The 19840-nt window shown below is 49.8% G+C and overlaps 4 protein-coding genes and 3 non-coding genes across 7 annotated transcripts; 4 read left to right on the forward strand and 3 right to left on the reverse strand.

The window, feature by feature from the left end:
- The first annotated feature begins 2439 nt into the window (after positions 1 to 2439).
- Positions 2440 to 4494, forward strand: Ndufb10 (NADH:ubiquinone oxidoreductase subunit B10). The gene is made up of 4 exons (XM_051181179.1): positions 2440 to 2614; positions 3724 to 3862; positions 3981 to 4118; positions 4218 to 4494. Exons 1-4 carry the CDS (start codon positions 2467 to 2469, stop codon positions 4321 to 4323), a joined length of 531 nt encoding a protein of 176 aa, XP_051037136.1. The 5' UTR covers positions 2440 to 2466; the 3' UTR covers positions 4324 to 4494.
- Positions 4472 to 6435, reverse strand: Rps2 (ribosomal protein S2). Its single transcript, XM_051181178.1, has 7 exons — positions 6316 to 6435; positions 5981 to 6160; positions 5813 to 5902; positions 5567 to 5674; positions 5005 to 5338; positions 4687 to 4778; positions 4472 to 4595 (listed from the first exon to the last, which is right to left on the reverse strand). The coding sequence occupies exons 2-7, from the start codon at positions 6155 to 6157 to the stop codon at positions 4515 to 4517; spliced, it is 882 nt and encodes a 293-aa protein (XP_051037135.1). The 5' UTR covers positions 6158 to 6160; positions 6316 to 6435; the 3' UTR covers positions 4472 to 4514.
- On the reverse strand, positions 4844 to 4978 carry LOC127219867 (small nucleolar RNA SNORA64/SNORA10 family). Its single transcript, XR_007834300.1, has one exon. It is a non-coding gene; the product is annotated as a small nucleolar RNA SNORA64/SNORA10 family (small nucleolar RNA).
- Positions 5402 to 5534, reverse strand: LOC127219866 (small nucleolar RNA SNORA64/SNORA10 family). Its single transcript, XR_007834299.1, has one exon. It is a non-coding gene; the product is annotated as a small nucleolar RNA SNORA64/SNORA10 family (small nucleolar RNA).
- Positions 6436 to 6634: 199 nt separating the features above from the next.
- LOC127219888 (small nucleolar RNA ACA64) lies at positions 6635 to 6760 on the forward strand. The gene has a single exon (XR_007834319.1). It is a non-coding gene; the product is annotated as a small nucleolar RNA ACA64 (small nucleolar RNA).
- A 1667-nt stretch (positions 6761 to 8427) lies between these two features.
- On the forward strand, positions 8428 to 10653 carry Rnf151 (ring finger protein 151). Its single transcript, XM_051181180.1, has 4 exons — positions 8428 to 8694; positions 9021 to 9166; positions 9482 to 9578; positions 10153 to 10653. The coding sequence occupies exons 1-4, from the start codon at positions 8692 to 8694 to the stop codon at positions 10621 to 10623; spliced, it is 717 nt and encodes a 238-aa protein (XP_051037137.1). The 5' UTR covers positions 8428 to 8691; the 3' UTR covers positions 10624 to 10653.
- A 3063-nt stretch (positions 10654 to 13716) lies between these two features.
- Tbl3 (transducin beta like 3) lies at positions 13717 to 19723 on the forward strand. Its single transcript, XM_051181181.1, has 22 exons — positions 13717 to 13773; positions 15116 to 15167; positions 15249 to 15344; positions 15430 to 15477; positions 15576 to 15717; positions 15802 to 15886; positions 15966 to 16136; positions 16218 to 16293; positions 16377 to 16470; positions 16556 to 16737; positions 16826 to 16967; positions 17076 to 17134; positions 17236 to 17339; positions 17784 to 17931; positions 18020 to 18248; positions 18339 to 18411; positions 18491 to 18647; positions 18724 to 18782; positions 18984 to 19087; positions 19175 to 19246; positions 19336 to 19494; positions 19589 to 19723. The coding sequence occupies exons 1-22, from the start codon at positions 13733 to 13735 to the stop codon at positions 19696 to 19698; spliced, it is 2403 nt and encodes an 800-aa protein (XP_051037138.1). The 5' UTR covers positions 13717 to 13732; the 3' UTR covers positions 19699 to 19723.
- Positions 19724 to 19840: the final 117 nt, after the last annotated feature.

The following is a 19840-nucleotide window of genomic DNA, read 5'->3' on the forward strand; positions in this document are numbered from 1 at the left end:
ATAGCTCAGCAATTAAGAGCACTAGCTTCACTACCAAGGACCCGAGTTTAATTCCCAGCACCCACATGCTGGCTCACAGCTGTCTGTGACTCCAGTCCCTGGGGATCTGACACCCTCTTCTGACCTCCATGAGCACTGCATGCATATGGGGCAAAGTTAGACGCACAGCAAAACACACACAAAATAAAACCAAGGCAGAACTCAAGTCAAAAATCTAAAGGCAGAAAGTGATGAACAGGCCACATGGTGATGATGCATGTCTTCAGTCCCAGTGCTCAGGAGGAGGAGGCCAGCCTGGTCTACAAAGTGAGTTCCAGGGCAGCCAGTGATATACAGAGAAACCCTGCCTTGGAAAACCAAAATAAGAAACAAAGAAACTGAAATAGAAGCCATGAAAGAATGGTGCTCAGGCTGGAGAGATGGCTCAGGGGTTAAGAGTGCTGCCTGTTCTTCCAGAGGTCCTGAGTTCAATTCCCAGCAACCACCTATAATAAATTCTGGTGCCCTCTTCTGGCCTGCAGGGATACATGCAGGAGGAACACTGCATCTGTAATACATAAATTTAAAAAAAAAAGGGGGGGGGGGAGAAAGAATGGTGCTCACTGGCTTGCTCTTCATGGCTGATTCAGCCTGGTTCCTTATAGAGTATAACTTTGGCTATCCTGGAATTAACTCTCTAAACCGGGTTGGCCTTGAACTCAGATATCTGCCTGTTTCTACCTTCTGAGTGCTGAAATTAAAGGCATGTACCACCCTCTCCTGAATTTTTTCTTTTTCTTTTTCTTTCTTTTTTTTTTTGTTTTTTGTTTGTTTGTTTGTTTTTCTTTTTGAGACAGGGTTTCTTTGTGTAGCCTTGGCTGTCCTGGAACTCTGTAGACCAGGCTGACATCAAACTCACAGAGATCCTCCTGCCTCTGCCTCTGCCTCTGCCTCTGCCTCTGCCTCTGCCTCTGCCTCTGCCTCTGCCTCTGCCTCCTAAGTGCTGGGATTAAAGGCCTGTGCCACCACTGCCTTTTTTAAATTAAATTTTATTTTATTTTATATGTATGGGTGTTTTGCCTGCATGTGCATTATTTGTGTGCCTTGAAGGCCAGAAGAGGGCATCAGATCCTCTGGAACTGGAATTACAGCCAGTTACAAACTGAGTGGTGGGTATCAAACCCAGATTTTCTGGAAAACCTCTTAACTGCTAAGCCATCTCTTCAGCTGCTTCTTTTTCTTTTCAGAAAAGGTCTCACATTATAGCCCAACTGGCCTTGACCTCTTGGCAATCTTTTTCTCTGGGCTACCGAAATGGCATGGCAGGCTTATAGGCATGAACCTACATATCTGGCTTCCCAAGCTGGTCTTGAACTCCTGGACTCAAATGATCATCCCAGTTCAGCCCCTCGTGTGGCTCCTGCTACAGGTTTGTGCCTCTGTGCCCATCTATCTTCTTTTTCTTTTTTTTTTTTTTTCATTTCTTTTCTTTTTTCTTTTTCTTTTTTTTTTTTGTTTGTTTGTTTGTTTGTTTTGTTCTGTGTGAGACAGTGCTTCTCAGTGTACTCCTGGCTGTCTTGTAACTCTGTAGACCAAGCTGGCCTAGAATTCTGAGATCAAGTGTCTCCAGGGTGCTGGGATTAAAGATGTGTGCCACCACTGCCCGGAGTTATTTTTCAATCCCAAGAGTCTATAGTTATGCAATCACTGAGTCCACTAGGCTTAAGATGTCCCTCAGGGTTAGTGGTTTTGCATTAGATACTAAAATTCTATGCTACCAAAATGTTAAGATTTGTAGGTTATCATAAACTGATTTCTGTGTAATACTAGATTTGGTAAGTCACTGCAGTTGATAGCTTTATGCTCTTATGCAGGAGGTGACCAGCACCAAGATGACAGATAGTTGAGATTTACACTGCCCAGGCTGCAAAACCAGTTTTAAACACATAAACTCAGAGTTTGGGCAGTGCAGTCCTGGAAAGTGAACAACTCAGGGCATAAGAGTTCAAGACTAGAGAAGAACCCGCAGAAGCAGAGCAAAGCACTCTGTGCCTACCCCTTTCTCCCATGGACTATGACACAAGCCTCTTCAGAGAAGCACCCAGGTTCACTGGCACCCATCAGTGAACAGACTAGAGGGCTGGGCAGTCCAGAATGGCTTCCTGGAGTAGTGAGGGCGTTTGGTGTCCCCATTATTCGTTGATTTGTATGTGTTCTATTTACCACACCGTTTTCTCCCTGCTAGCTTAGCAGGTAGGTCAGGTGAACTCTATCCAGCTAAACCAGGATGCCTCTGTGCAATGGCGCTGGGAACCACAAGAGGGTGCCCGAGAGGCAAGTCACGATCCCGTGGTGCCCCGCGGCTACCCACTGCGCATGCGCAGTTCCGCCTTTCCGCACAAGCGTAAAGGTCTCCTTGTCCTCAGCAGGCTGAGCTGGTCTGGACGCGAAAGAATTAGAGATCGGCAGGGAGGGTTTGTTGCAGCCATGCCGGACTCCTGGGACAAGGATGTGTACCCGGAGCCCCCGCCCCGCACGCCGGCTCCCTCGCCACAAACCTCGCTTCCGAACCCCTTGACCTACTTTATGAAGGCCTTCGATCTCCTCGTGGACCGGCCCGTGACCCTCGTGAGAGGTACGGGGTCTAGGATTGCGCCCGCTCAGTGGAGATCCTGGTACCCCAGGATCCCACGTCCAGTACGGGTCCCCAGGGTTCAGCCATCACCCGTTGCACGTTGCTCTCCCACATCCAGGGGCTCCGAGTCCAAATTTTTTTTTTAGTTATATTTATTTCTTTTCCAAATCGTCTCAACCTTCCCCAGTATACCTAGGACACCCGCTGCCGGAACCTTTTGTTTCCCCGCAGCACCTCAGACCACTTCCCAGGACCTCCCATCGCCTCCGGGGAATAGACCGCTTCTTACCGGGACTACACCCTGCCCATAATTCTTTCTGCCTTCAGCAGAACCCTGACTTCCCTAGACCCCAGTCGCTCTTTTAAACGGTAGTAGCCGGAAATTGGGCAGTAGTAGCGCTTGTCTTTAATCCCAGCACTGGGGGAGGCAAAGGCAGGTGACTGAATTAGAAGCCAGCCTAGTCTACAGACCGAGTTTGAGAACGGACAAGGTTATACAGGGAAAAAAACAAAAACAAAAACGGCAGTAGTCGGGAATTTAGCCCACCGTCAGGGAGTTTTACTAGGTGTGCTCAAGCAGCAGGCCAGTAAACTCTTGTTAAAATGGACAATTTGCTAGCCATCCATCTGCATGGTCAGTGTTTGTCGTTATCAGGTATACTGCCAGTAGCTTGTATTACAGACAGGTCACTGCCTCTGGTTTACAGGTGGTCCCTGGGTTAGGCAGGTGGGAGTTTACAAGCCAGTTACAAAGTCAGCTCCGTTTTTTTGGATAGCATCTGAATGTCTCAACTCTGTGCTCTTTGACTTACCAATGGGTCCTACTGCTTAATTTCTAATGGAGATTCCTTGCCTACTCAAACCCTGTACCATTGGGGCAGGTAGGCTTCTCTGTTCTCAATCCTCAATTGAGTATGTTCTCTTCTATATAAGGATCTGCTCTGTATGGTTAGGGGCACAAGGTGAGATTTTCATGCAACTGAAGGTGGTAACTGTTAACCACTCTAGCCAGTCCCTTTACAGCCTGTTTCTGTTAAAGCTTGGAACCTTAAACTCCCTAGCTAAAGTCAATGCAGAAAGGCTTTGAGTTTGAGGTATTCTCTTTTCAGAGTTTATTGAGCAACAGCATGCCAAGAACCGAACTTACTACTATCATCGGCAGTACCGACGTGTGCCAGACATCACAGAATGCAAAGAGGGTGATGTCCTTTGTATCTTTGAAGCTGAGATGCAGTGGAAAAGGGACTAGTAAGTACACACAGCAGAGAACAGTTGGTGGGTGGCTGTGTTGTAAAATAGGCCCTTCCTGAAAAGGACCCAAGACTCTTGGGCTGAGGCAGGCCTCCATCCTTCCAAATTCTTGCAGCAGAGTTGACCAGGAAATTGTCAACATCATCCAGGAGAGGCTTAAAGCCTGTCAGCAGAGAGAAGGAGAGAGTGCAAAGCAGAATTGTGCCAAGGAACTGGACCAGTTCACCCAGGTGGCTAAAGCCTACCACGACCGCTGTGAGTTACCCAGCTGGATCCCATCCCTTGCTTTGTGCTTTCAACCTTGCCCAAACTCCCATGTATGTAACAAAAAATCACGCTCTAACTCTTTTACAGATTATGACCTGGGAGCCTATTATTCTGCCAGAAAGTGCCTGGCAAAGCAGAAGCAGAGAATGCTGGAAGAAAGAAGGGCTGCTAAGCAAGCAGCTGCTGCATAAGACTCCAAGAACTCTTATTATTACATTGCTGAAATAAAGTGACTGGATATACCCTGCCTGTGGTTTTAGTGTCCACTAAAGCATAATTGAGAAGCTGGGAAGTTCCAAGCATGGGGAGGATAGGCTAAAGAAAACAACCAGACAAGCATTAAACAGACTTAATTCACTTTATTTTTCTTGTATAAAACCCCTTATGTGGTGGCAACAGCTGGAGCCTGGGTCCTCTGAACAGAGACTCTGATATGGGCTTTCACAAGATGGTCAGTGAATTCCTGAAAAGATAGTGGAACATGAATGAATACAACACATTCCCCTACTCTTAAGAAACCCAAAGCAGCCAACACCCCACCTAAATCAGTATACCTGATAAGGAGACTTGGTGAACACAGTCTCTTTCCAGAGGTCAGGGGTCAGGTAGCTGTAGGTCTTAGAGATGGCATCAAAGGTGGCCTTGGCTGGAAAGCAACAATGAAAAGGATTAGTGGCTTAAAACCAAGATGAAAGGTCCCTCCCACTAAGAAGCTGTTGCACTCCTAGGAACAGAGAAGCCACTTTGAGGCAGGTCTGTCGTGCATTAGGAGGGCCATCCTCTTTCTCCCTTAAAAATACGCCAAGCACACACTGGCCCAGTGTGATCCAGCGGAGCTGAGAGATGCCACAGCAACTGTGTGAGGTACTTACCAAAGTTGCCCAGGGTGGCAGTGCAGCCCCTGGCTGATGTGTAGCAGTCATCAATACCAGCCATCATCAGTAGCTTCTTGGGCACAGGAGCAGAGACGATGCCAGTGCCTCTGGGGGCAGGGATGAGACGCACCAACACAGAGCCACAGCGGCCTGTCACTTTGCATGGAACAGTGTGGGGCTTGCCAATCTTGTTCCCCCAGTAGCCTCTCCTCACAGGGACAATGGAAAGCTTGGCCAAGATGATGGCCCCTCGGATAGCTGTGGCTACCTCCTTGGAGCATTTAACACCAAGACCAACATGACCGTTGTAGTCCCCAATAGCGACAAAAGCCTGTGAAAAGACTTGGGTGAAATGGCTGGTGGTACTAAACAGAACCAGCATATCCCAACTAGGACCTGTGGTGCTCCTCTAGGAAAGAGAGGCCACTGTGAGGCCAATCAAAGATACTTGAGGAACTCATTTCTCTCTCTCCCGGTACGAAAGTCACACGGATGAAGCCTAGTGTAACTATGCAGAGTGAGAGAGTTTAGACACCTCCACCCTGCCAAAAAACAATACCTTGAACCTGGTCCGCTGGCCAGCCCTTGTCTGTTTCTGTACTGGCATGATCTTTAGAACCTCATCCTTAAGAGATGCCCCCAAGAAAAAGTCAATAATCTCGGATTCCTGAAACAGGAAATTGGTAGGAAAGATGTTATGTTTGCTTCCTCCCAATCACTGGACAGTAAAGGTCTGCAAATCCTGCCTATGTAGACAGCAACCTTCCCTCCCAAACGATATTTCAACACCTAGATGTCTTTGTACCTTAATGGGCAAAGAGAAAAGGTAGATCTCCTCCAGGGACTTGATCTTCATGTCCTTAACCAGGCGGCCCAGCTTGGTGACAGGGACCCACTAAAGAAAGACACCAGTCAAAAGGCTGCCTGCCTCATGCAGAGAGCGCGCGGCCGCCCAGTCCAAAACCAGACCTACCTCCTTGTCTTCGGCTTTACCTCCACGAGCCCCACGGCCTCGACCACGGCCACGGCCTCGACCACGACCGCGGCCCCTGAGGCCGCTGCCGAAGCCTCCGCGGAAGCCGCCGCGGCCTCCTAATCCTGGGCCCCCGGGTCCTCCGGGCCCTCCCGCTGCACCGGCGTCATCCGCCATTTGCTAAAGAGACAAAAAATCAACTCAGGAGGACACTCTGCTTTGCGGTCGCTTGGGGTTCCGATAGAGGACCTTCCGCCCAAGGGCGTCTCCGTGCGGATGTCCACGGATGTCCACTGCCCAGGCCCCAACACCAGGACCCACTAACTCAGACTCACGTGTTTTCCCGAAGTAGAAGAAGAGCGCGGCTGTGCAGAAGGGAGATTTTATAGTGCACCAAGCGCCGCGATATCTCCACTGCCTGTGCAGCTCACCCGCAGGCTGTAATTGGCTGCGTGGTGTCCCGCCTCCGCCACGTTCCGCCCGCGCCTGCGCATATTGCCTCCCCGAAGCCACGACGTACACCGACTGGGAGGGCATATAAAAGCTCGGCGGCCTCGCCGGCCTCCCGGTGTTGGTCGTTGCGTGTTCCACTTCGTCTGTCAGGTAAGTTGTTCCTCATCGGCCTCGCGTTCGCCTTGGGCCCCGAAAATGGGCGTTCGTTGAAAATCATTTTCGGCTTTGCTGTGGCCGGAGGTGAGATTCGGCGCCCAAAGCCACAGGGGCCTCAGCTCACCGCCCGCTGCCCCAGTGTGGGAGGGTGAAACCCAGGCCCCTACATTCCCCGACCGCCTCGCGGCTCTCACGGCCTGGCTTGTGGCATCGATCCTAACTAACCATGTCATTTCTCCACAGGTTCCACTGGATCTGGATACTGCTGCAGCTTCGCCCACGAAAATGGCAGGGTTCCGATCGATGTCCTCTTCTCAAATAAAGTTACTTAACTTACCGTATGTGTATTGGGGGGGGGGGGTTTCTGTCGATCTAAGTAAAAAATGCGTTCGTAGCCGGGTGTATTAGTCCGAACAGGTAGGATCTGGATGGCCGACGATGTCAGGCCCTTGTAAGTTATATCCCAGCTTTTTTCTTTTTTTAGTGTGCTTTTTACTTGGCCTGCATGTATATGTATGTACCATGTCGTCTGATGACTATGGCCACAAGAAGATATCTGATCCCCTGGAACTGGAAATTCGTATAGTTGAAATCCTCCATGTGGCTGGTGGTAACCCAACCCAGGTCCTTTAAAAAGAAAACTGTTCTGAGCCATCTACAGCCCTAAGTATAGTTTTGAGACTGGATCCTGCTGTGTATTTAGGGAGGGTATGGAATTTAATAATCTTGTTTCACCCTTCCAAATGTCACTACTTGGAAATTTTGTATGTGACAAGTTTCAGCAGGTTAGACCTTTTCTTGTACTCATGATGCAGAAGTAATGTGCACACACACAGGTAAGGATTCCCTGATCTAGCGTGATCAAGCTCAAGCAGCAAAACAAGGGTACTAACTACAGTAGCTTCCAGTGGTTTCCAGATTCTGCTTCTTTAAAGTGACTTGACTGAAGAGGCAGATGCAGGCCTGCCAAGGTATGTTGTGGTATAAGGATCGGGAAAAACAGGCTGAATAGATGTTTATTCAGGCAGAAATAACTTATAACAGAGACAGATAACCGCCTGGTCCCAAGGATGCCTCCGGATGCTCTTCTGTACCCATACTGCAAGCAAGAGCGAGCTCTGGGGTCCCTTCCCCAGACATAGTTCTTCCCCTCCCCACCCCTAATGGGCATGGTCAGTGCCACGGGTGTGGACAAAGTGAATATCTCACTACAAAGGTGACACTACTGTCTCAGCTCTGGCTACTCTGGCCTTCGATGGCACCTGCACCCAAATCCACAGACCTGTGCAGACAAATAATACCTGCACATGGTTAAAACTTCATTTTAAATTGTTTCAAAAGATGACCACTGAAAGTGTTGGCATTCCCACCCCACCTGCCAGGGAGACATCTATTCACTCCAAATAGGGCACTAGTGATGGCCATTGATGTTCAGCTTCAGGAAGCAACATTGAGTTTACTGAGCATATGTGGCCCTGAAACAGCAAAGTCCTACCCAGTCAAGGGTTATATGACCTGGAAGCTGCATCATGGAGTGATCCACTTAGTTACTTTGTGTATTCCAGACAGGGTTTCTCTGTGAAACATCTCTAGTTGTCCTAGAGCTAGCTCTGTAGACCAGGCTGGCCTTGAACTTGTGCTGGGATTAAAGGCTTTAGTTGCAACACCACACCCAGACCCCAAAGCCTTTCTTACAGTTAAACTGGAAGACCTAGGCTCTTTCACAGGGTGAGGCTCCTGCTATTAGGCTTAGCTCTTGGTGAAGGGATGTTTGTAGGAAGGATCAACATCTAAACTGACCATCCAGTCAGTGGAGGAGGCTGCAATCCTTGGGGTCCTGCTGGCCTTGGGGAGTCAACCTCTAGAAGCTTAGGCTCAGCTGTCAGCCACAAACAAGGCAAGGGAGAGAGAGAATACACAGACCACTCACCTTCAGAGAGAAAAGCAAAGGGTAAGATAGCCACCAGTTCCCAATTGGCCCTAGGCCAGAGCTGTGATTGGCCCAAGCTGAACAATGCCTCTGTGATGTCGGTGCACAGGTGCTGTGAAATGGAGGCTCCTGAGCCCTTGGCCTCAGTGGAGCTGCCGTCCAGACACAGATCATGGTGAGCCCCTGGCCTCTTCCCACCAGCTCTGAGATATGAATTCAGTCTCAGACAGCTGCCTAGGAATCCATCCGTTACACTGAGAATGAACGATAGTTTCTTTATGGGACAAGAAAACATTGCAGAAGGCTTTAGGTGGTATTCCAGCTTTAGTCAAATGTTGGCAAATCTTGGAGTCAACCCCCACAGGTTTGCCCTTGAGTTTCCTTGTGTAGCCTGCCTCCCTACCGAATGATTGCCAAGATATCTTGATGGAATGAGTGCTTTGGGGCAGAAGCTTGGAGCCTGGTCCTACCCAGGCTTTAACACTGACCTGGTCTTTGCAGAGTGGTGGGTACGATCTCAACCTCTTTGCCAGCCCTCCTGACTGCAACTTCCTGTGTTCCGTCTGCCATGGGGTTCTGAAGAGGCCAATGAGGTTGCCATGCAGTCACATCTTCTGCAAAAAGTGCATCCTTCAGTGGCTAGCCAGGTGCATTGGGAATCCAGGAGGGTGGGGGGGGGTGAGGCTTGGGGGCAACTCATGTGGCCAAGAATGGGAAGGTCTACCAAAAACTGGGTTTCAAGACTCAGATGCAAAATCTGGGACACTAAGAAAGTGTGTGCCTCACTCTCTGGTGTCTGAAGTCCCTAGCCTCCTCAGCTTGGGAGCCAAATCCTCACTGTAGGGCCCCCTTCGTGTCTCCTCTAGCCAGAAAGGAGGAACTAGCTGGGTTATCCCATGAAGGCTTGCTCTAGTAGGCATATGACTTCCAGCTTCCAACATTACACTGATACCTCTTTCTAGACAAAACACCTGTCCATGCTGTAGAAAAGAGGTGAAAAAGAGAAAGATGGTCCAAGTGAATAAACTCCGGAAAACCATTGGCCGCCTACAAGTCAAGGTAGCTCAGAGCATCCACTCCAGTCCTCCTGGTGGGAGGGCGGAGGGGGGTGGGGAAGAGCCAAAAGAGGTGACAGGAAGAAGCCCTTTGTCAGAACCAAATATAGGCCAAAGGTCATAGACATGGTTAAAGAGTATGAATCCTGGATCTACCATTCACTGTGTGATAGTTTGAGCTGCTTATCCTTTCTGGGTCCCTTAAAACTTCAGGTGTAATGTGGGGATTTTAATGAGTTTCAAGGATGAAGTACCTGGTGCACTGGCCATTACTCTTACAAAATGGAGAAACTTGGGATCACAAAAGTTTAGCAGGCAGCAAGGTGTGGTAGTGTACTGGGAAGGCAGAAGCAGGCTGATCCGAGTTTGAGGAAGCCATCCTGGTCTATAGAACAAGTTCCAGGACAGCCAGGGCTGTTACAAAGAGAAACACTCGAAAAACCAATAAAAAGCTTAGGCAGTTCCAGAGTTCATTTGTTTCATCGTCAGGAGATATCATAGATTGGAGGTTATATGGGAGCCCCAGGTGGAAATGCCTAATCAAGTTTAATTCACACTGAGTTTATTTATACTCCTAGTGTAAGAATGCTGCAGCTGGCTGCTTGGTGACATGCCCTCTGGCTCATCGCAAGGGACACCAAAACTCATGCCCCTTCGAGCTGATGGCCTGCCCCAATGAGGGCTGCACCGCGCGGGTTCTGCGTGGGGTCCTAGATGAGCACCGCCAGCATTGCCAGCGGGGTGTCCCGCAACGCTGCCCCTTAGGCTGTGGAGCTTCTCTGGCTGCCTCGGAGGGTGAGCAACACAACTGCTACCGTGAGCTACGTGATGCATGGATCCAGCGCCACCAGCGCAACCGGAACCTGCTACTGAGCCTACTTCGGCGTGTGCACCGAGTGCATCGCACCACCAACTTCATCCGCCGGCAGCTGGCACAGTTGGGCAACTTCCTGGAAGATGACTCCCTGCTTCTGAGTGCCAGGGCACAGGAGAGTGAGGTTGCCCCGGAGGCTGAGATGTGGGGTGGGCAGGGCCAAGGTGTGTTATAAAGGAATTAAATAAACGCTGAGCCCAGGCCTGGCCCACCTCATGTCCTGTGCATGCTGTGTGCTCTGTTGTCCTTGTCACCCCTCCTGACCTCCCACATCAGACACTGGCCTTTCTCATCCCTGGTCTGTTTTCCTAGACTCTTTTAGGCAAAGAGCCAGCCAAAGAAATACACCCTGGGCAGAGCCAAAGAAGCACACTTGGTCCTACAACCAGAGGCAAAGAAATGCACCCTGACCCTGAAACCAGTGCCAAAGAAGCACACTTTGTCCCAGAATCAGAGCCAGTGAAAGATATATACCCTGAATTTTATTCCCAGGTTTGATTCCCAGCACCCACATGGCTGCTAATAACATCTGTAACTCTAGTTCCAGAGAACCTTATTCCTTCTTCTGGCTTCCACAGACAAAAATGCAGGGGGGAAAAATGTGGCCAGGCAATAATGGCACAGGACTTGAATCCAAGCACTAAGGAGGCAGAGGCAGGAGGAGCTCTGAATTTAAGGTCAGCCTGGTCTACAGAGTTAGTTCCAGGACAGCAGGGCTACACAGAGAAACCCTGTCTCCAAAGACTAAAACAAAAATGTGGTCCCTCCAACTGTTGACCCGTCATTATGTAGGCTTCAGTATCATCCTGTAAGGTGATCTCACAAGTTTTTAGAATTTGAAATCTTTTTCCAGAAGACAAGCTACCCCTCTGGAGGCAAGCTGGTCTCAAACTCACAAGGATTCTCTTCCCTCTTCCAAGTGCTAGAATCAAAGGCATATACCACCATGCCTGGCCACAATTATCTCATTTTATTTCATGTGTACAAATGTTTTTGTTGTTTTGTTTTGAGAATCAAACCCAGGTATTCTTCAAGACCAAGTGCTCTAAAATGATGAGCCACCACAAGTGTCTCTTTAGAATACCTTCATTTCTGTAAGGTACACAGACAAGGAGAGGGGCCATAATTAGGTAATATGGATTGTATTAGTTAGAATTCTCCAGAGGAACAGAACCTATAAGGAAAATATCACACACACACACACACACACACACACACACACACAGAGGGAAGGAGGGAGGGAGAGAAGGAGTGAGAGAGATAAGAGAGTGGCTTATAGGCTATGGTTCAGCTAATCCAACAATGGCTGTCTACCAATGGAGGGTCCAATAATCCAGTAGTTGTTCAGTCCACAAGGATAAATGTCTCAGCTGGTCTTCAGTATACAACAGTGAGACTGGCCAGAAAACAGCAAACCTCCTTCTATGCTCTTTATATAGGTTGTCAGATGTGGCCCAGGTAAAAGGTGAATCTTCCCATCTCAAAAGACACAGATTAAACATGGGTATTCCCATTTCAAACGATTTAATTAAGAAAAAGTTCCTCAGAACAGCCAAAGCTGATACACAAAGAAACCTTGTCTCAGAAATCTCCCTCCCCACCAAAAAAAAGCTCTCAGCCAGGAGGGTGTGGTGGCTGCCCACACCTTTAATCCCAGCACAGGAAGCAGAGGCAGGCAGATGTCTGTGAGTTCTAGGTCAGCCTAGTCTTACATAATGAATTCCAGGACAGGCAGGGCTACACAGAGAAACCCTTTCTTTCCAGATGCAGTCAAACTGGGAACCAAGAATAGCCATCACAAGGATAGTGAATTTCCAAGGTAGCTGGTTAGATTCATAGAGCTCTTGCTTCTGCCTCCTCAGTGCAGGGATTAAAGACCTGTGCAAACATGCCCAGGCCAAAAAGAATTTTTAAAATTCACATTAAGATAAAATGCCTGAAATGGGCAGTGACGGTGCATACTTTAATCACAGCACTCCAGAGGTAGAGGCAGGCAGATTTCTGTGAGTTCAAGACCAGCCTGAGGGAGTTTCAGGACATCCAGAGCTACACAGAGAAACCTTGTGTCGAAAAACAAAGAATAAAAGGCCTGGGCCAGAAAGATGGCTCACTGAATACCCGCTGCCAAATCTGATAACCTGAGTTTCATCCCTGGGACCTTCACAGTGGAAGAAAAAAAGCTACTTCCATGTCCTCCAACTCCACACATTATAGCAAGTGGGTGGTCATGTGGCATATGCGTACGTACACACTAATTGATAAATTGAGGGTATCCAAAAGGCTGAAACAGATCTTAAGCCTGAAGCCAACCTTGACTACCAGTTTAAAATCAGCCTAAAGCTAGCTGAATACATAAACAAATCTTCCTTAGTAAGTTAAATTTTTTGTTTTTTGAGACAGGGCTTTACGTATAGCCCTGGCTGTTCTGGGACTAACTCTATAGACCAGGTTGGCCTAGAACTCACAGAAATCCGCCTGCCTCTGCCTCCCAACTGCTGGAATTAAAGGCATGCACCACCATTGCCCAGTTTAAATTAAATTTCATCTAACTATCTATTTATTCATTTGTTATTTATTGAGGCAGGGTTTCTCTGTATGTAACTCTGGTTGCCTTGGAACTCACTTTGTAGAATAGACTGGCCTCGAATTCACAGATCCACCTGCCTTTGCCTCCTGAGTGCTGGGATTAAAGGCGTGTGCAACACCACCCCCAGCTTTAAATTTTTTTAAAAAAAAATTTCTCCAAAGCCACAGAGAAACCCTGTCTCGAAGGAAAAAAAAAAAAAAAAAAAAAAAAAAAAAAAACAAAAACAAAGAAAAGAAAGAGAAAAAGTTAAGAAAAAAATAAAGGAAGAAAGAAAGAATTTTAAGGGGAAAAAAGTAACAAGACAGCCGGGCGTTAGTGGAGGCGTTAGTTAGAGGAGGAAGAGGAAGGAGCATTTTTTAGTTGGAGACCAGGTCAACAGGGCAAGTTCCGGAAAGCCAGAACTGCACATAGAAAACAAGACATAATAAAGACAAATAATAACTACAAAATAGTAAATAAATAATAATAATAATAATAAAAATCAAGACTTTCAGCACGGTAGCCACTGCCAGCCACCATGCTGAAAACACCTTCAGTTTCTTCTGGTCGCAGTATCTGATATCCACAGTAAATATGTCGCCCAGGGCGCGTGCTGATGGCGTCAAGTAGTCGTGATGTCATCACAGCGTGCCCTGAAGTACAGAGTTGCGCGTTGCCGGTTTCACGCGGTGAGCTTGGTGGAATCGGTGCACTCGACATGGCCGAGACTGCGGCCGGAGTGAGTCGCTTTAAAGCCAAGTAAGTCCTGGGTGGGCTTTAAAGCCAAGTAAGTCCTGGGTGGAGGCGCCGACGGCGAAGGGAGATGGGTTCACTGCTCGAGGAACCGGGAAAGAGAGCCAGGAGTTTAGGAGGGGCGTTCACGCTGATACAAGGGGCTCTGAGTCCTGTGCTCAGTCAGCTCCCCAGGCTGTGTGCATTTATGTTAGTGCTAGGATAGGAACAGGCTCTGCCTTTATCAGTAGTGTATAGTTTCCAGATCCAGTTTTCATCCGACTCAGTGGATTGGATTATCAAGTGTTAGCAAAGAGAAGCCTCAGTGCTAACAGCATCTCTATTGATGGGTTAACTGGGTGCAGAGCACGGGAGGCTGGCTGGTTTTATCCTGGTGAGCAGACTTCCAGGGAGTGGACTTAGGGGCTGTATGTGTGCGGGGAGGTTATTGGATTTGGAAAAACCAGACCAGCCCACACACAGGATAAAGGCACAGAACCTGAGCCAGGAACAATGGTGCTGAAGTGTTGACCATAAAGAAAGAAAGAAAAAGGAAGAAAGAAAGAAAGGCCAGGTGATGGAGGTGCATCCTTTAGTCCCAGCACTTGGGAAGCAGAGGCAGGTGGATCTCTGAGTTCCGAGGCCAGCCTCCTCTACAGAGCAAGTTCTAGGACAGCCAGGAAAACAGAAACCCTGTCTCAAAAAACCAAACCAAAACAACAAAAATCCTTTTGGGCAAAGTCACAGAAGGAGGATGTGAGAAGAAAAACTTTAAGCACCACAGTGATACCCATCAGGGCACTAGACAGCAAGAGATGAAAAGAATAGGCAAGGTACGCAGTGAGGAGACTGGAATGGCGACTCGACTCACCCCTATACCCCCAGGAAACTGCAGTGGCTTGGCTTGGACCAAAGCGATAGAGAAAGTAGGAAAGGGGACAGCATTAGTCAGATCCCAGAAATGACAGCTAGTTGGGGAGAAACCAAATGAGGTTGAGGCTGGAGGAGGGTAGTGTAGTGGCATGCTGGGCCTCACTGGTGAAGACCTTGAAAGTGTGTTACCTTTTCTGGCCTCCCCTCTCTTCTGAAGCTTGGGCTGTTGTTGGGCTGCCTTCACCTTATTCAGCTTCAAGCTATGTGACAACCCCATGAGATCCATGAGATCACCAACTAGGTCTCAACCTTTCTGTAATGTGAAGATAGCAGCATCCATCCATTGAGCTGTTAGCTTTATCCCTGGGTTCCTGCTGCTGCCTAGGCACTGTGCAAGGTCAAGGATTTGGCTTATCTCTGGGAGAGCATTCAGTACAGGACTGGACGATGGGGCAAGGGAGTCAAGTGATCACTCAGTATCTAATTCTTTTTCCAGCTATGCTGTTGAGCGAAAGATTGAACCTTTCTACAAGGGTGGGAAAGCACAGGTAACTATCCCCAGAGGGAGTTATGGGGTAAAGGGGTAGGGAGTGCTGAGTGGTTCTTGACTGAGACACCTTTGTCCCTAGCTGGACCAGGCTGGCCACCACCTCTTTTGTGTCTGTGGTACCAAAGTCAACATCCTAGATGTCGCCTCAGGGGCTTTGCTTCGGAGCCTGGAGCAGGTGAGGACAGGCTGGGCAGATGTGAGGGGCTTAAGGGAAGGGTAGCATATTCTTATAGTGCTCTGTATTGCCATTCTCCCCTTAGGAGGACCAAGAGGACATTACTGCCTTTGACCTCAGTCCTGATAATGAAGTATGATGGGTAGGGATGGTGGATAAGCACTGGTACCTCCCTTCCACACTGAATTAGCAAACATGTCTTATACTATACTATCTCATTCCTTCCCCCAGGTACTGGTAACAGCCAGCCGGGCGCTGCTGCTGGCTCAATGGGCCTGGCAAGAAGGCACTGTCACTCGCCTGTGGAAGGCGATACACACAGCTCCTGTGGCTTCTATGGCTTTTGATGCCACCTCTACACTGTTAGCCACAGGTAGGACCCCAGCGAGGTGGGTATGCTGGAGGGCACAAAGCACAAGGTACCCTCCACACTCTAGCCTCAAACATATTCCCACAGGTGGCTGTGATGGGGCTATCCGTGTCTGGGACATTGTGCAACATTATGGGACACACCACCTTCGAGGCTCACCTGGTGTCGTTCAGTGAGTAGGGTGATGGAGGAAGGGTGGGTGGAGGTGCTACCCTTGGAAGTACAGCTAACTTGTCTCTACCTTTCTTCAGTTTGGTGGCCTTTCATCCGGACCCCACTCGCCTGCTGCTGTTCTCCTCAGCTGTGGACACCTCTATCCGCATGTGGTCACTGCAGGACCGCTCTTGTCTAGCTGTGTTGACTGCACACTACAGTGCTGTCACTTCTCTGTCCTTTAGTGAGGATGGCCATACCATGCTCAGGTTACTGGCTGGCCACACAGGGCTTGGGTAGAAGGGGAAGCTAAGGCTGAAACTGGAACTGAGGGTTCTGTTTCTCCTCAGTTCTGGCCGTGATAAGATCTGCATAGTCTGGGACCTTCAGAGTTACCAGGCCACAAGGACAGTGCCAGTGTTTGAGGTATGGCCCTGCAGGCCAGGGCAAGTGAATGGGGCAGGGATGGGAGGCACGACTGTATAGACTCTGACCCTTTTCATCCACAGAGCATAGAAGCTGCTGTGCTATTGCCTGAGGAGCCAGCACCTGCACTGGGTGTGAAGAACTCGGGTCTACACTTCTTAACAGCTGGTGACCAAGGTGTGGGGAGGCTGGCCACATCTAGACAGGGGGGCTGGGTGAAGCCTATGGACCTCATCCTCCAACAGCCTTTGTCCTCATATAGGGATCCTGCGTGTATGGGAGGCAGCCTCTGGGCAGTGTGTATACACCCAGCCACAAATGCCAGGCCTAGGGCAGCAACTTACCCACTGTACCCTGGCCAGCACTACTGGTCTGCTTCTCACTGTCACCGCTGATCACAACCTGCTACTCTATGAGGCACATTCCTTACAGCTGCAGAAACAGGTAGGCATTTGTTCTGCCTAGTGCAGGGCTTGGGCATTAGGCTTCCTTTCATACAGCCCCTCACTCATGACCTTCCTGCCTCCCACAGTTTGCTGGCTATAGCGAGGAGGTGTTGGATGTTCGGTTCCTTGGGCCCAATGACTCCCACATTGTTGTGGCTTCTAACAGCCCTTGCCTGAAAGTGTTTGAGCTGCAGACTTTGGCCTGTCAGATCCTCCACGGTCACACAGGCAGGTCAAGCTCTCTGACATCCCTGGTACCTTAGCCTGGTTTGACAGCTTCCCTTCCCTGACTCCTTTGTATACTTGATCTCTGACCAATCTTCCCTTCCCTCGCAGACATTGTCCTGGCCCTGGATGTATTCCGGAAAGGGTCGCTCTTTGTCAGCTGTGCCAAGGTAAGATCCCATACAAGATTTGAAGGCATAGCCCTCCCAAGTGAAAACAAAGGCAACAAAACCATGACCCATCATCTCTTTTGAACTCTTACTACCTGCAGGATCAGAGCATACGCATCTGGAGGATGAACAAGGCTGGCCAGGTGGCCTGTGTAGCTCAGGGCTCTGGACACACACACAGCGTGGGCACCGTCTGCTGTTCTAGGTAGTGGATCAGGACTGGACCCAGGGGTATCCAAGGAGGCCCGAGCTATTGTTTTCTAGCACAGGGTAGAGAATGAGTGTGCTGGTTTGGCCACGCTGTGAGGCTTTAACTAGGATGTGGAACAGAGAAGAGGCCCAAGGAGACTTGGGTGTGATGGCAGGTAGATAAAATAAGAAGGCCTTGAAATAGAGAAAATGTCCCTGAACAAGGTCCTGCTGGAGAAGGTGACCCTTCATTAAGAGCTTGACTCTGTGGTTGGGACCAGTTGCTAGGTATGGTAGCTCTGGGGGTAGATGGTGCAGACAGAGGCATTTGGGGGCAATGTAAGCCAATCTATATCCTGAGATGGTCCCTCTGGTCCCGATCATGGTGCAGAAAGCCAGAGCTTGGTACACTGAAGACAGTCCTTGGGCTGAACAGTGTCTCCCTCTTTGTTGACCACAGGCTAAAAGAATCTTTCCTGGTGACAGGCAGTCAGGACTGCACTGTAAAGCTATGGCCCCTCCCTGAAGCCCTGTTGTCCAAGAACATAGCTGTGGACAGTGGCCCAGTGCTTCTACAAGCCCAGACTACCCAGCGCTGCCATGACAAAGTACCCATGCATGACCTCTGGGATGGGGTATGGCTGAGCCCTAGCATGTAATGGGGATCTAAGTTTTGCCACTTGCTCTCATCACCAGGACATCAACAGTTTAGCTGTCTCCCCCAATGACAAGCTGTTAGCCACGGGCTCACAGGACCGCACAGCTAAGCTTTGGGCCTTGCCACAGTGCCAACTGTTGGGTGTTTTTTCAGGCCACCGACGTGGCCTCTGGAATGTCCAGTTCTCACCCACAGACCAGGTGCTGGCCACAGCCTCTGCTGATGGCACCATCAAGCTCTGGGCACTGCAGGACTTCAGTTGTCTCAAGGGAAGTATTTCCCCTAGTCCCATCCCCCCCGCCGGTAACACTTCATACAAATACCTGTAAGACTTGTGTCCCTCTATCTCTCCCCTGCAGACGTTTGAGGGACACGATGCTTCTGTGTTGAAGGTGGCCTTTGTGAGCCGTGGCTCGCAGCTGCTGTCTAGGTGAATGGGCTAGAAGAGGGCTGGGGGTGCATAGTGGGGGTCATGCCCCTACACTGAGACCTTCCATTCTCAATCTCAGTGGTTCTGACGGGCTGCTGAAGCTGTGGACCATTAAAAGCAATGAGTGTGTGCGGACACTGGATGCTCACGAGGACAAGGTCTGGGGGCTACATTGTAGCCGCCTGGATGACCATGCCATCACCGGTGGCAGTGACTCCCGAATTATTCTCTGGAAGGTTGTGAATCCTAAGGGTGGCATGAGGCAGGGCAAGGGACAGCATTGGGGCTTGTCTGATCCTAATTTGATCCCAGGACGTAACAGAGGCTGAGCAGGCAGAAGAGCAGGCCAAACAGGAAGAGCAGGTGATCAAGTAAGTATGGGGTCAGCAGAACCTGCCGTATGTCCTCAGCAGGTCTCTGTATGCCCAACAGCGGCCTTGCAGGTCTCCAGCATTAGCACCTTCTGGATCCCCTCAGCAGCAGTAGGCCCCTGTATGCTCCCTGCTGTGGGCCATAGGAAACTGGGGTAGGCCTAGCCAGGGTCTCTGACATGTCTTCCTGTGTCCCACCAGGCAGCAAGAACTGGACAACCTGCTCCATGAGAAGCGCTATCTCCGGGCACTAGGACTTGCCATCTCTCTGGATCGTCCCCACACTGTGCTGACTGTTATCCAGGGTCAGTACCTGCCCCAGGAGCAGGCTGGGGTTGGGGGGAAGCTTCAGGGACCAAGAAACCCTTTCTTTAAGCTTACTTCCCTCACAGCTATCCGGAGGGATCCTGAGGCCTGTGCGAAGCTGGAAGACACTGTGCTCCGACTGAGACGAGACCAGAAAGGTTGTGGGCAGTGTGGGGAGGGGATGGCCAGGTGGGCAGAGCACTGTGGAATGGCACAACAAGCAGGATGACCATCTCTACACCTGCAGAGGCCCTGCTGCGCTTCTGTGTCCCATGGAATACCAACTCCAGACATTGCCATGAAGCCCAGGCCGTGTTGGGTGTGCTGCTGCGGCATGAGACCCCCGAGGAACTACTGGCATATGAGGGTGTGCGGACTACACTGGAGGCCCTGCTGCCCTATACTGGTGTGTGACATGGGCCTGGGTCCAGGGAAGCCCCTGGTGGGTTCACAGACAAGTCTCTCTCCACTGAGCCCCAACCTCCTCTGTCTTCTTCCAGAGCGGCACTTTCAGCGGCTTAGCCGGACACTACAAGCAGCCACCTTCTTGGACTTCCTGTGGCACAACATGAAGCTGTCCCCACTCCCTGCTGCTCCCCCAACCCTATGAGACACATAAAAGTTGCACTTTTCTACCTCGGCTTCTCATATGAATCTGACTAATCTCTTCCAATTCTTGGCTACACTTGGCCCACCGGGATTTCAACTGCACAAATTCAAGCCCACCTCTGCCCCTGCTTGAAGTCCCTCAG

This window comes from Phodopus roborovskii, unplaced genomic scaffold, assembly GCF_943737965.1.
Source record: "Phodopus roborovskii unplaced genomic scaffold, PHOROB, whole genome shotgun sequence".
Lineage (NCBI taxonomy): Eukaryota > Metazoa > Chordata > Mammalia > Rodentia > Cricetidae > Phodopus > Phodopus roborovskii.